The 15,703-nt window shown below is 35.8% G+C and overlaps 1 protein-coding gene across 4 annotated transcripts; it reads right to left on the bottom strand.

Annotated features, from left to right (window-relative positions):
• Positions 1–1,355: 1,355 nt before the first annotated feature.
• Positions 1,356–9,630, bottom strand: LOC107797895 (uncharacterized). Of its 4 annotated transcripts, none has more exons than XM_016620813.2 (9): positions 9,439–9,630; positions 9,230–9,286; positions 8,981–9,078; positions 3,483–3,600; positions 3,267–3,315; positions 3,085–3,173; positions 2,909–2,956; positions 1,914–1,973; positions 1,356–1,760 (listed from the first exon to the last, which is right to left on the bottom strand). In XM_016620813.2, exons 1-9 carry the CDS (start codon positions 9,496–9,498, stop codon positions 1,650–1,652), a joined length of 690 nt encoding a protein of 229 aa, XP_016476299.1. In that variant the 5' UTR covers positions 9,499–9,630; the 3' UTR covers positions 1,356–1,649. The 4 variants fall into 4 exon arrangements, with proteins under 4 accessions (XP_016476299.1, XP_016476300.1, XP_016476301.1 ...); XM_016620814.2 differs by having other exon boundaries at positions 3,483–3,552; XM_016620815.2 differs by lacking the exon at positions 3,267–3,315 and having other exon boundaries at positions 1,435–1,760; positions 3,085–3,168.
• Positions 9,631–15,703: the final 6,073 nt, after the last annotated feature.

Below are 15,703 nucleotides of genomic sequence, written 5' to 3'. Positions count from 1 at the left end.
GCATACATTAGAAATAGTTCTTGGTAGGCTTAATTGTGAGAAGCATTTCCTAGGCATATTAGTTGTGATGACAGAGCCATGCAAGCGGCTGCATTCCCTCAAGTGTAATATTTGGTTTCCAATGAAGAAGTGAGTGTCAATGAGGAAAGAGAAATTGAAAGCCAAGGAAGAAGCAGCTAAAATCCAACTAAGAAGAGACTTGAACAACTGGTGCTACAGTGAAGGATTGGGTAAAACAGAGAATTGCAGCAATTGGAAAGAAAGAGACACGATTTGCTGCAGAGGGGGCTGTCCAAAAACTATGAACAACCAATCAATAAGGCGAAAAAGAAAAAATTTATACAATATTTTATAATTACAGTTTGCGCTTCAGTGGCTTTTGATTGTTAAACACCCAAACGTCTTCTATACAAATTGTAAAACTTTACCGTAGCTTATATACAATCTTCTAAATGAAAACCCACCTCCAAGTGCGTGCAATATGGCAGAGGTGATTTAAAAAACTCGTATAGTTCATATTTCTCCTCTTTGTTTCTACACCCAGCCAATATTCTGCCATTATGCGCCTTATACAAGTTGTTTGATGGTCTAATGCAGGTCACAAAAAGCAACAGTTTCAACTGCAGTGGTTGAGAAACTAGAGCTGTGCCATGATAAATGAACTAAATCAAGCTCCCGCAGAAATGTGGGGGGGGGGGGGGGGGAGCTTGCTAAGCCACAGCAATACCTATAAAATTCTAGCCGCCTTACAGCTGTAGGCAGGATCAGTTCGTTGTGTTGATGATTTTTAGTAGCAACACTCCCCAAGGTCAGCCTGTAGGGTCGGATATGGGCGGATCAAAACAGGTAATGCAAAAACGGATAAATTATCCGACCTAACCCATAGTTAATACGGATAAAATACGGGTTAACCGGTAAATAATATAGATATTCATATTATCCATAGTTTCTTGAAGATTATTACCTTTTGGAAGAATTCTTTGTCTCCCAAACTTGAAGAATCCCGAATTTGAGACTTTACAAATGTAAAAGTTAAACTCATTAGCTATCCATTGGTTATCCATTTTCTAAGTGGGTAATATGATTTTTTTTTTCATATTTGACCCGTTTTTAAAAAGTTCGTTATCCAACCTATTTTTAATAGATAATATGGGTGAATAATTATGAAGATCCACTGAGAGAAGCTCTTCCCAGAGTTACGAAACTCAAACTTAGTTACTCCTGTATTGACAATCTTCCGAATCTCAAAGATAACTAATCCAAGTTACAAGTCATCACGGTACATGTACCTGTTCCAAAGCTTCAGATGGCATTGAACTAACTTTATGCTTCGCCAAATTGCCACATAATGCAGATAATATAAAAGCCAATTCATTTCCAACAGTCGACCACATGTTCTTCAAACAGGGCACTCAGAGGACGAAGATTTTAAAGTTTAGGAACAAAAGATAACAAAATCAAACTCTGGCAGGCATAATGACATCGGGTAGCAAGTAACAAAGTTAAAGTTCGTTCTGGAGCAAATGGTACAAATTTCTTACTTCTTTCGTAGAACTGTACTTGCAATAATGTGAGAAACCTTCTCCAGTTAAGAAATGGGTGTCCTTAATTTGACATGCATCGTATCTGCGTACTTTCTATTCTTTATACTACAGAGATCTTTCTTGCTTTCTTTGAGGAACCAAACGCCAGAGGTCCACAGCAATGTCGACCTCCTTTTTCTTGTGAAATTTGTAAAGTTGTGGCACATCATACCGAAGCTGCAATTAAAAGAGATTAGAGCACAAAACATTACAAGGCAACACCAAATCTCAATCAAAGTCACTACCAATTACCATGATAGAAAACAAAACATTGAATCTATTTTCTTGATAGTTAAGAAATGGCAACTGAATAAGAAAAAGAATGTGTACCTCACATATAACTTCAGCAGTTCTTGCATTATATTCTCGCAAGGCTGCTCTTTTCACATGCTGTTAGAAACAGAACAACGAAAAAATTATATATCCTCCCGAACATTATATTGAACCGATAAATGTTGATCATGACCTAGATCAGAGCACTCTTGCGTTAAAAAAGAGGCAGACATTGTGTGCGGAAAACACATGGAACACGCTTTACAGATTGTAAGCAGTTTTTCTGTTGTAACAAAAGAAAAATCAGAACAGCATAAAACAAGTCAATTATGATTGGTGCGACAAAATGTAGAGGAAGTATAACTGGTTATGAGCAAGAATCTAATACTTGCATCTGCAAAGTAACTAATCATTCTAAACATCAAGAAGAGATCTAATCAGGGATGAAGGAGCATCGTCTCAGCCAATCATTCCTTTGCCCAAATTTAATGTGTCAGACTCCTTTAGCTAGCAAAGGGGAGCCTTGGAGCAACAGTAAAGTTGTCTCCGTATGACCAATAGATCACGGGTTCGAATCGTGGAAGCAGTCACAGATGCTTGCATCAGGATAGGCTACCTACATACACCCCCTTTGGGTGCGGCCCTTCCCGGACCATGCGTAAATGTGAGATGCTTCGTGCACCAGGCTGCCCTTTTGGACTCCTTTAGCTAACAGGCCAACCTTTTTAAAATTTGTATTTCGAAACCTTTGACATTCTTCACTCCCCTCTTCTTGAATGCCAAAAGCTGATCTATTCAATGATAAACAGAAATCTAAGGTTCTTCATTAACTTCAGGCTGGAAACTGTAAATTCAACATTCAGTACAGCTATTAAACTTTCCAGATAATTGTATTGATAAAATCACCAGCTTTTCTTCTTCTGTTTTTTGCTTTTTTGGATAAGCGATAGCAACTTAATTAAAATTAACATCATTTACGAGCACCACAAACTCAAATAATTTCTTAGTTCACATTTAAGCCATTTAGTGTGGACGGTAATGGAAGAACTTACTTCTCTTGTTGTGGTCTTATGCAACGAATAAACTGCTTGAGAAGCAACCTGATACAGTAATAAATTCATATATTAAAAGCTTGGGAACATATGAGGACTAAACAAAAAACAATAAAGAAGATGATGAGCAAAGAATATGTCTTGGCCAACAGAAATATGAAAGAGTACAACCATACCTTCATAGCCGCAGAGAGAAATTCCATGTCAGCACCTTTCCTCCGTGTACCAAAAGGTGGATTCATCACCACCGTCTCAACAACCTGACCTACAGATGATTGAATATCAATCATGAGCCAGGTAAAACCGTAAAAGAGAATTTTTTTTTTTTTTTTTTAAAAGAACGGGGCAAGGAAGATACATCTCCATTTTAAGTTTCTAATGTCACATTGAATAAAATCCATGTCTATCTGCAGAAGAAATTGTTCAAGAGATGAAGATAAGCACACAGATAAATATGGAATGCTAATAAATTTATTAATCAAAATCAATTTTAAAAGAATGAGAGAGTTGTCTCAGCCTTTCAAGTCAAAAAGGAAAAAACAAATGCAATATACTTGTGAAAAAGTACAATCACCTCAAGTTCATCAGCGTTTGCAGATGCAATCTCAAGAGACTCAATATCAATATCAAGCCCAATAACACTTCTGTTCACAAAAACTCCATGTAAAGAACAAGCATCAACACGGCACCATCTTGCAGCCAAAATTGATATAAAAAAATCCATTGCACAAAGAACAAATAATGTTATCCCCGCTCAACAGTAAAGTTCATCATCAACAACAACTACTACTACTGCACTTTAGTCCCAAACAAGTTGGGGCTAGCTATGTAAATTCTCACTGACCACATTACTCCATTTAATTCATCTTATGCCAATATTATGTAAATACAAATAAGAAATATCAAAAATTCTGTATATTTTCTAAACATATAAATCTCCTAAGGTTAAACCACTCCTAGAGAGTATATATAACCTAAGTAAAAGTGCTAACGTCTAAAACATATTCTCAATTAGTTGTGGCAAAATGGATTTTAAAAAAATAATCCATCCATATTATCCACTAAAATATGGGTTGGATAATGAACTTTTCGAAAATGGGCCAAATGTAGATCCATATTATCCACTTAAAAATAGATAGCTAATGGATTTAAATTTTACATTTGCCAAGACTCAAATTGGGGGTCCCTCAAGGTTGGGAGATTAGGAATTCTCCCAAAAAGTGATCACATTCAAGAAGTCATATTAAACATGGGTCAGGTAGGATATTTTATCCGTTTTTGCATTATCCGTTTTTAACCCGCTCATATCTGACTCGACCCACCCGTTTGCCATCCCTGTTCTCAACTAATACAAGGCGGATCTATGTACTAATTATAGGTGCTTCAGCACCCATTGATCTCAACATAAATTGTGTATGATTATATCAGAAATATAAGAAACCAATATAATATATTGGCAAACACCCAAGAACCAAAATGACTAATAGGTGTTGTGGTTCTGAGGTTGAACTTAGAAGCCTCTGAAGTAAGAGACGTGGGTTCTATTTCTAATGGAAGCGTTTCTTTTTCTGAAAGCCAGCCTAATATTTCTTAATACTGACCATCTGAATTTTTTATAATTCCTTTTCTAAGTTTGACCCTTCTTTTTTAAATTTATTTTTCTCTTTTTCTTATTTCCTTGGGCTTTTGTCTCATGATACTTTAGCATTAGACAATCTTTTTTTATATTTCTTGCTTTTGTGACTAAAAAGCTTTTTTTAAAGATAATATTATTCGTAGTTCATCGTGACTCATGACTAGAAGTATTTTTTTGATAATGATAATTTTAACTATAATTGTTGTTGGTAGAAACTTTATGTTAAAAGAGTGAGCACCCACGACCTTAAAATCCTAGATCCGTCACTGAACAAATATGTACGCCCAACGAGTCTTTGACTTAAATTGTCCCTTATCTATTGGAGTAGGTTCATTTTTGCCCTTCAAATATAAACCATAGCATCTTTAATCCCTTATCCCTTAAACTTTGCTAAAGTGGAGCGCATTTGGTCTCACTAACACAACCAAGTTAAAAACTAACGGAAGGGGACCCATGTGACAGTCATGAGACTTTGTAAATACTAAACCCATCTGTAAAAGACCACCTTCATTTGCAATCTTTTCCCCAACTCAATTTAGGAAGAAATCCTTCACCAAAAACCTTAGCCCCTCAGAAAAAGCTTTGATTGACTGGAACAAAAAGAGAACTCCAGTGAAGAAACTTATTTCTTTATCTCCATCAATGATTACTAGATTCCATGGTAGTGAAATACCCAATTATGGTAAGATTTTAGCAAGGAATACTATTTGGGTTTTTATCAAACTGAAGAAAATGTGATTTTTTTTACTGTATGTTTATTTCATTTCTCATTCTTTAGTATTTTTGATTTCTATGCAACATATGACAGCTTCATTATATTATAATAAGGTTATTAAAAATTAAATCTCCTCTGTTTTTTAGGAAATGTATGATATAATAGAAGCCTTTTGAATAAAAAATAGGAATAAAGACAAGCAATAAGGAATAAATAAGTTTTTCTCTGACATGGGAATCTTTATAAGCCACTTTTTAATCGTTAGTCAGTTAGGTCCACCTACATTAACATGTCTTTTTCTTCTTGTAAGATTACTATAAAATACTAATCCTTGTAGGCCATTAATTTTGTTGCAATACATTTTCAGGTCATCTTTCCACTAGAAAAAGGTCTAACATATGTTTAATTTTTTTCCGGACAGACCCTACATACGAGGCTTCTTTCTTCAATATAAAAGTAACACATGGTGGTACCATGAAGCATCAGCCTAGCCGATATTATCTTGGGGGCGTGTAGATTTTATTGACTATGTCAACGATACGGAGTTGAAGCTGTCACATTACAATTCTATGGCAGAAATATATGGTTATGAGAGAGATTATGTTACTTTCTGACATAAGTGCGGGATATATGGTAATAGAATGCGACTTGTTTCTACTGATGTGGGAGCCACTGTGGTATCCAAAAATATTCCAGATGATAAGGTGGTTGAGGTGTACTTTGAACATCTTGATTCATATATCGGAAGAACTATACATACTTATGAAGTTGGTGGAGTAGAACAAGAGAAAGAAGTAAACAATGAGCATTCTTCAACTGATGATGAATTCGAAGATTCAGAAAATAATTTTTCGGATGATAATGAATATGTGAATCATAGATACGAAGTTAGTGAAGAAGTTAAGAAAAAGAAGGCTGCTGAAGAAGGTGATTCAGATTGTGTTGACTCAGATGATACAAAGATTTTAGAATGTGATTCTAATAGTGAGAGTTTCAACTTTCCTAAGTTCAATCCTAAAACGGACGGGGATAAACCGGTGTTGGCATTAGAACAAACTTTTGGGAACAAGCATGAGTTCAAATATGCTGTAATAACTCATGAAGTTAAGGAAGGAAAATATATTAAGTGGTGCAAGAATGATAACTCGAGAGTGAGAGCAACTTGTGGTCATCCAGATTGCAACTGGGAGATTCTAGCTTCAAGAATGCATCGAGATAGGGACTTTCAGATCAGAACATACAATCCCACTCATGATTGTAAAATTTGGAATCATCGCAGCAAATCAATCACATCTTCTTATATAACACGAAGATACCTCAAGGCCATAAGCTCTAATAGGTCTTGGGCAATCGGTGCATTCAGAGATTACGTTAGTGTCGAGCTGAGAGTTCAAGTGACATTATCACAATGTAGAAGGGCTAAGAAAAAAAGCAATGGCACTGATTGATGGAGATCTTAATGCTCAATACAAGGCATTATGGAACTATTGCAATGAAATTAGGAGGACAAATCCAAATACCTCTGTCTATATGAAGTTAGTTGAAAATGATGTGCCCGACAAGCCTAAGAGATTCCAGAGAATCTACATTTGTTTTAGTGGTTGTAAAGAGGGATTTAAGAGTGGTTGTAGAAGAATAATTGGGGTGGAAGGTTGTTGGCTTAAGGGTCCAATGTATGGGACTTATTTGTTAACTGTTGTGGGGCTTGATCCGAATAATAATATCTTTTCGAAAGCATATGCAATTGTAGAGAAGGAAAGAAAGGAATCGTGGGAATGGTTTTTAAATTATTTGAAGCATGACTTAGACATTGATGATGATGGAACTTGGACCTTCATGTCAGACAAGCAAAAAGGTTTGATTGAAGCGTTCAATGAGGTATTGCCATATGTTTGTCATCGATTTTGTGTGAGACACCTCCATAACAACTTCAAGAGGGCCGGATTCAGTGGCATCTCACTCGGGAATGCCCTTTGGAAGGCTGCAATGGCTACAACAGTAAAGTGGTTTGATGATTGCATGGTTGACATCTGTGATCTACATTCAGAAGCTACTCATTGGCTCAATAAAAAGTCACCCTGTTGAATGGTCTAAATCTCACTTCCCTGAAACTGTGAAATGTGATACCTTACTCAATAATATGTGTGCATGTTTTAATAACATGATCATTGAGGCTAGAGATAAGCCGATTATCACTTTATTGGAGAAGTTAAGGTATCACTTTATGACAAGGATGAAAGCAAATAGGGATAAAGGTGCCAAGTGGAATGATGGTGATATTTGCCCTACGATTAAGGATGTATTGCACAAAAATCAAGCTAGTGCAGCTGAATTTATTCCTAGGAAGTCAAATGAGTGGAATTATGAGATAATAGGAGCAAGCATAACGAACAATTGGGTTGTGGATGTGTTAAATAGAAAATGCAGTTGTAGGAAATGGGATCTAATAGGAATCCCTTGCAAACATGCCATTGTCGTTATTTGGGCTAAACATGATGACATTAATTCATACGTGGATGATTGTTATAAGGTAGAAACTTATAGAAGGATCTATGCATTTTCTATTCTACCTATGAATGGTCAAGAGATGTGGCCGATATCGAGTAACATACCTCCTTTGCCTCCACGATTGGAAAGACAAAGTACCAAAGGAAGAAAACAAAAGCTTCGGAGAAAAGAGTCTGATGAAGTTGGAGCAAGTAGACAAAAAATAAAAAGGTAGCAAAAAACATTGACTGTAGCTTATGCCACAATCCAGGCCATAATAAAAGAACTTGCAAGTTAAATTATGTGTATCCAGATTTCTCATGATGATGAGACATAGCGACAAGAATCCTCATTTTCTACTGCATCTTTTGCTCCTATAAAGCTTCAGGTATGAGTTTATTACACATCACTCTATTTGATTATATTATTAATACGGTGACTGTAATATTTTCTTAATTATAGGTAAGAAAAAAACCTACTAACCAGGATCATATGCACACAACTCAAGAAAGTAGAGTGACTGGAGATTCATTTTTTAGTATATAAGTTTCTGTTGAAAAAGACTGGTTGTTGCTGCCGTAAGAGGATGTTGTTTGCTACTATAGAAGTACCATTTTGCTGCTGAAGATTGGTGTAAAACAATTGGGATGTTGTTGAAGACTATATGGATAGGTTGATACGCCTAGCATATTATTTTTTGTCGCTAAAAGGCTGATGTAAAAGAGTTGATTTTAGTAACTCTTATTTTGCTTTTGCTACTGTAAAGGGCTACTATAACATACTTCTCAAAAGTTTAACATATTTCTCTACGAAGGAGATGAGTTTAATGACTCTTTATTTTGGTTTTACTTTTGCTTTTGATGTGTCAAGTAAGTGGAATTGATAAAGCATATGAAGTTTAAAGGTCAAATTAGTTTCACCTTGTCCTAGGAAAATGAAAACAGGAGGAAGGAAAATGTGCATCAGTGAAAAAGCCAAAATAATGCTTCTTCAGTTAAGAAAGAAGGCAGAGGGCTATTATTTGAGAAGCTTCAAGGAAAGTACGGTGAAAAAAATTGCTCATTCTGTTAGTTTTTAACTTGGTTTTGTTAGTGAGACCAAATATGCTAGACTTTAGCAAAGTTAACAAAATTGAACCTGCTCCCATAGATAAGGGACAATTTAAGTCAAAAACTCTACGTCCAACAATAAAGTTCAATAAAAGAAACAAAATCCAGAGAATTTATGAACTAACCCAGCTCCCAAAAGGCCAGCAGCAAGGCCTAATGTACCACACCCACATCCAAAATCAGCAACCACCTTACTGTTCACATCCTCAAATGAATTGTCAGCCTAGAGAAAAATAAAAACAAGACTTTTAGAAAAAATCGCTCCAAAAAATACCCTAAAACGAAACTTAAAAGAAAAAAAGCCAATAATAGAGCAACAATGATAAAGAGGGTATCTGTATAAGAAGAAAAAGGGTAGGAATATAGAGAATTACAGTGTAAAGCATGCGAGAAGCAATGTGGGCTCCAGTAGGATATTGTTCTAGTTCAATCTGCAATAGCAAAAAAAAAAAAAAAAAAAAAAAAATTCTTTCTGAATTTAGAAATCAAGAATCACACTACATGGACAGAAGAAGGCAAACATGTGTAGACCAAATTAAAGGAAAAGTGCATGGAGATGTATAATTCAACAAAAACAGGGGACCTTTGGGCTGGAGAACTGTTCAAGGGAACCCAGAAGACCTTCTAATTGCTTCAGCTTCATCTTCTCCTGATGACTGCTAAACCTCCTCTACTCTGTGCGTGTGTGTGTGTGAGAGAGACTTCTTTGAGTGCACTAGAAAAACCCCTAGTTGCAATCGAGACAACATCAGCCCAATCATGGTCAACATGTCTGCCTGGTGTAGGGGTATTTTTAGAATTTATGGTTTTCCTTGCTCGGTTGTATTGAACCGTCTGCTTCAGCGACTTGACCTTGTGCTGTGTTGACTGAAAAACCAGCATTATTTGCTCTAAATCCAATGGCATTCTAACACGGTTAATGGATCTGAGTTGCGGTACTTTTTAAAGGTCTCATTTTGACCCTACTTTTGCACCTTTTTACGATAAATATACTTGCATATTTGTGTAAATCCAATGGATAATACAGTCTTCTTTCAATGCCTAAAAAGATATACTGCTGATGTCACATGAAAGTGCCATGCTCACAAATTCACGTGTGTCTAGCTTTATCTTTTGGCACGCTTTCAAATGTTTTCTTCTTCAACGTGAACTTTATATAAGTAGTACTTGTACCAAAAAAAAAAAAACTCATGTAAACTTGATCATTCTTTTCTTCGTTGTAAATTAAATTTTTTCCAACTTTAGCATATTTGTTTGTAAAATTTTATAAATAAATAATAGTTCCCTTTTTTGCGTAAACAAAATAAGCTCATTTTATAAATTAAAATTAAATTTTTTATTTTCATCATTATAAATTAAAATCGACCTAACTTTAGCATACTCAACTCTAAATTCTTATGAAAATAATAGTAAACAGAATTTGGGTAAAGAATTTTGGCTAGAGTAATAGAGCCAGTCTAAGGTAACAAAGAAAAACAAGCACTATCCATTACTATAAAAAAATGAATAAATAAAGAAACAATTATATAGTATTTTACTAAGCTTTTCAATTACTATAAAAAATAAGCGGTCCCAACTAAATTGTGTTAATTATTATTATGATAGAAAAAGGATTCAACAAAGGATTATATACTATCACTATATTTTTCACTTACCACTAGAAGAAGAATAGGCTGCAAATAAATTCTATTAATTCACAAATGAAGAAATATAAATGCAACTGTATATGGCCATTCTTCTTTTCAATCATTGGGAATGAATATGTTTGTTAAATAACTTGTGTTCATTGTTAGTAGGACAATTGGAGAACCAAATAGCTAAAGTGAATTGTTGAATACTTGTAAACTTATGTGATTGAGTCTTGGAGAGTACATATCTTGTACCTGAAAGGGGATTGAATTTTTTTATATTAGAATCATAATTCACCTTTAAAATATAGGAATAGGAAGCTTAATAAGAGTTTGACAAAAATCTCAAAATAAATTCCTTGCCTAAAGATGTCGCCAAATCTTTTATGTTATGGATAAAACAAATATTTATCTTGAAATTATATTAATTGCTCTAAATTAATTTTGTATTTAAGGTGGTAACAAATATTTTATGTTATAAAAAGGAATCTTTAGTACCAAGATTAGCACAATATGAACATCAAGCAAACTCCTTTTAAAATGTATTTTTTCAGGTAATAGTTGGGACCAAAAAAATTATAGTATACTTTTTTTCTTTTTCAGTTATTTTAGCTGATTTAAGATTAACTTTAGGATTCTTCGAAGACGAACTCTTAGCAAAAAAAAAAGACCGCATATGTATAATCCATATATATATTATATGTATAATCATGTACCATTAGTATATAATTTATGTATACCAACTAAAAAAAATAAATAATGAATCTGCCCGTTTATTTATACGAAGATCCCAAAAATTATAATTTAATATTAAATATATGCTTATTGGGCTCGTGCGCAGCACGGGCTATCCTTTACTAGTGTTAGTAGAAGAGTGGGGCCAGTTTGTGATTTAGCCCAAATGATCTGAAAAGGAATTATTGCTGCTATAGCAGTAAATTATTTTGGGAGTTTTACAGAATCGGACCAGAAATAATATATTATTTATATTTTTTTACCAATAAAAAATTCTCAATAATATACAACATTCAATAGATCTAGCAAAAAAAGAAATTTTTTCAGTGAGTGTGGTCGCAATTCGTAAGGAAAAACACCTGGACTAGTCAATACATAAAATTTGGGAAAGATTCAAGGTGACCTGGACTGGCTTGGAGTCAAAATTCATAACTGAATCGAGTTGAAAAAACTTCACTATGGCACATATATCATATTTATGTTATTGAGTGTACAAAGAGTGTATGAGTGTACAAAGACATACAAGGAGTATACATAATACATAAATATACATTAGCGATTTGACTAACAGTGTTCCTTTTAAACATGTAACCTGACACTTAAATTTTTCAGGTTGGTGATTTTGGATTATCTCGAATTAAGAGAAATACCCTTGTTTCGGGTGGTGTTAGAGGAACACTTCCGTGGATGGCGCCGGAGCTATTAAATGGAAACAGCAGTCGGGTTTCATAAAAAGTAAGGTCTTTTTTTCTGTATGCTTAACTTCAAACCGGTGAAGGGGAGCCTTCACGTAACTGTTAAAGTTGCTGCCATGTGACCAGGAGGTCATGGGTTTGAACCAAGGAAACAACATTCTTGCAGAAATGCAGGGTAAGGCTGCGTACAATAGACCCTTGTGGTTCGGCCCTTCCCCGGACTCCGCGCATAGCGGGAGCTTAGTGCACTGGGTTGCCCTTTTTTTTAACTTCAAACTGGACCATTAAGTACTTTTATAGCCCAGATATGAAGAAATGCCGTTAATGTTCATGAGCAAAGTCGAGGGGATGTCTTTCACCCTTGACCACCTCATCAGGTTATACAGTCCCCGCCTCTATCGAGGCGAGTTAATAAAAATCCAATGCCGGGCTACCAAAGTGCTGTTCTCGAGCATAGATGAGGACAAGGACCGAGGAGATGATTCAAGAGGCTCAGGCCTTGAAGACTCACTCCATCGAAGGAGCCCACGGAAGGGAAGATCTCTTCCGTGATTACTTTACTAGGGTCGAAGATGCTATTGGCCTGAGTGACTTGGAGGTCTCGAGGAAAGACTCGGGCGAGGCATCAAGCCTTTTCAACGAAGCGCATATACAGGACAATATACACAGATATACATAACCTCACAAAATCATTTTCACTATTTTCACACAACTCAACCACAAAAACACCTTAACCACATTCCAATTCAAAAAGTAAAAAGAAGAAGATGGACAAAGTTTCAAGCATCCCAAGGCACAGGAGTTAAGGGCAATGACTTAACCAAGCAGGAAATTGAATCAGTTTTAGTGAAAATATTCGGCAAAACCCTCACAAAAGGAGCATTAACGTGGTATTCACTCTTACCTGAAAATTCTATTGACTCTTTTGCTGAGCTTGCAGATTTATTTATAAAAGCACATTCAGGAGCCCAAAAAGTAGAAAAGATAATGGAATATATCTTCAAAGTGAAGCCGGAAATCACGAAATTTCTTAAGAAATTCGTAGATAGATTCCAGTGGGAGAGGATGATGTTACCGCGTGTACCTGATAACTAGGCATCTATGGCGTTTGCAAGTAATCTGAATGAGAAGAGTTCAGAAGCCACGAGAAGATTAAAATAAAGCATGCGGGAGTTTCTTGCAACCACTTGGAATGAGGTATACAACATGTACATTATTAAGTTACGAATAGAAGAAGATACGGTGTCTCAGCCAAATGTAGAGGAAAGGTTTGGGTCTAGACGTTCATAAACAGAAAGGAGATCTGAAAAAAATAGGTACGAGCCTTACATGGGGCCCGTGGGATAGAGAGTCCAGATCAAAACAAGAACACACATGGTTTGATTCAAGATCGAGACAAAAGGAGACAAGTTCCTCTTTCCGATTCAATAAGGAACGAGATACAGCAAGAAATAGCGATCCAAACTCTCCATCAAGAATATGAGATTATAATTTCAATATCAGTATGTCCGAGTTGGTAGCTGTTCTGAGAGGTAAGGGAGATAAAGTACGATGGCCGAAAGAGATGAGGACAGATCCCAGCAAAAGAAGCCAGGAATTTTGGTGCGAATTCCATAATGATCATGGCCATAGAATAGCAGATTGCACGCTCTTGCAAGGAGAGGTTAAATATTTATTAAAAAAAGGCTACCTCACTGATTTGTTTAGTGAAAAAGGAAAACAAGCTTACATGAAAAACAAGCAAGAACCACCAAAATTCCTGTCCCCAAAAAGGGCAATAAATGTTATAACCGCGGGTGAAGAGGACAATGGGGTAATGTACACAGTAACAAAAAAGACAATCAAGTCCACGGTTACCCATGGGATGCGGGTTTGTTAAGTTTTGGAAGGAGACATCATAGTGTTTGACGATGAACATGCGGACGGCTTGATCATCCCCCATAACGATGCACTGGTAATATCTTTACTTGTTCCTGATACTAATATCAAACGAGTTTTGGTTGATCCAGGTAGCTCTACGAATATTATGCTACTGAGAGTAGTGAATGAGATGCAAGCGACTGATCATATCATACCCAAGGCTTGGTCGTTGTCAGGGTTCGATAATTCAAGTGTCATAACGAAAGGTGAAATTATGTTGGCAACGTTCGCAAAAGGTGTCGTCAAAGATACTAAATTTCAAGTGGTAGATGCAAACATGACCTATAACATAATTTTAGGAATGCCATGAATTCATGATATGGATGCAGTCCCGTCAACATTGCATCAGGTAATTAAATTTCCATCACAATGGGGAATTCGTCAAATCAGAGGAGATCAGCAGGCGGCACGAGATATCAACTCAGTTGTAATAACAAGTGGAACGATCGAAGACTGAGATGAGAAATAGCAATTATAGAATTCAATTGAGGACAATTTACTTTCTACCCTGACTGAAAATCCAAAAGATGAAGCTGATATAGATTCAAGGCCCGATGTGATCCAAGAGCCAGAGGAGAACGAAAATATCAAAACAACCATGGAGGAGCTCGAAGCTGTTATGTTATTTGATCATTGGCCTGATAAAAAAGTTTACATCGAAACGAACCTGAGTTTGGAAATGAAAGGTATGTTAATTAAATTCCTACATACTAATGTCAATTGCTTTGGTTGGTTGCATTCAGACATGACAGGTATAACAACGGAGGTAATGACTCAAAAGTTGAATGAAGATCCATTACACCCTCCTATCAAGCCAAAGAAACGAAAGCAATGAGAATTTAATAACTAGGTAATCTAAGACGAGGTACAAAAACTTCTGAAAATTGGCTCAGATCGTGAGGTAAAGTACCCTGAATGGTTAGCTAATATTGTTGTAATCCCAAAAAAGAATGGGAAGTGGTGAGTGTGCGTGGATTATACTGATATAAATAAAGCTTTCCCTAAAGATTCATTTCCTTTACCGCATATAGATTAACTAATTGACTCTACTGCAGGTCATGCACTTTTGAGTTTCCTAGACACGTATTGTTGTTATAACCATATAAAAGTGGATCCTCTAGATGAGGGAAAAACTTCTTTTATCACAGACAGGGGGACTTACTACTATAAGGTTATGTCGTTTGATTTGAAGAATGTTGGAGCAACATAATAAGGGTTAGGTGACAAAAATATTCCAAGAACACTTGGGAAAACCATGGAAGTCTACATTGACGATATTCTAGTAAAATCAGCACGAGCAGGAGATCATTTCCAGCATTTAAATGAAACCTTTGAAATAATCCACAAGTATAACATGAAGTTAAACCCGGAGAAATGTGCCTTTGGTGTTGCCTCAGGTAAATTTTTAGGATTTCTTATTTCTAACAGGGGGATCAAAGTGAATCTCGTTCAAATCAAAGCAATTGATGAAATACCTAATGTGCTCACAAGTAAAAAAGAAATACAGAGGTTAACAGATAGAGTAGCCGCTCTGGGGAGATTTATATCCAAATCCTTAAAAAATGTTTTAAATTCTTTTCTGTAAAAGCAAAATCAATTTGAATGGATTGACGAATGCAACAAGATTTGAAGGATTTGTCAAAATCTCCCCTATTAACAAAATCAAGGGACGGAGAAAGGTTACTCGTCTACTTAGCTCTATCAAAGGTAGCAGTAAGCGCGGTACTGGTGCGAGAAGATAAAGGTAAGCAGTCTCCAATTTATTATGTTAGAAAATCTTTGTTGGATGCTGAAATGTGGTATCCTCATTTAGAAAAATTAGCATTAGCATTGGTAATGGCATCAAGAAAGTTACGACTTTATTTTCAAT

Source organism: Nicotiana tabacum, chromosome 13, assembly GCF_000715075.1.
Source record: "Nicotiana tabacum cultivar K326 chromosome 13, ASM71507v2, whole genome shotgun sequence".
Lineage (NCBI taxonomy): Eukaryota > Viridiplantae > Streptophyta > Magnoliopsida > Solanales > Solanaceae > Nicotiana > Nicotiana tabacum.
Note: the sequence above shows the minus strand (reverse complement) of the source record. Positions and strands in the feature narration are given on the sequence as shown.

What these genes read in the sequence shown, in the direction of transcription:
- LOC107797895 (XM_016620813.2), bottom strand. Translation starts at nt 9,498, where the DNA reads ATGAAGCTGAAGCAATTAGAAGGTCTTCTGGGTTCCCTTGAACAGTTC. An exon ending in CTTCTCGCATGCTTTACACT is followed by an intron (nt 9,079 to 9,229) that starts GTAATTCTCTAT and finishes ATTTTTCTCTAG; the next exon opens with GCTGACAATTCATTTGAGGA. An exon ending in CAAACGCTGATGAACTTGAG is followed by an intron (nt 3,316 to 3,482) that starts GTGATTGTACTT and finishes TTTCTTCTGCAG; the next exon opens with ATAGACATGGATTTTATTCA.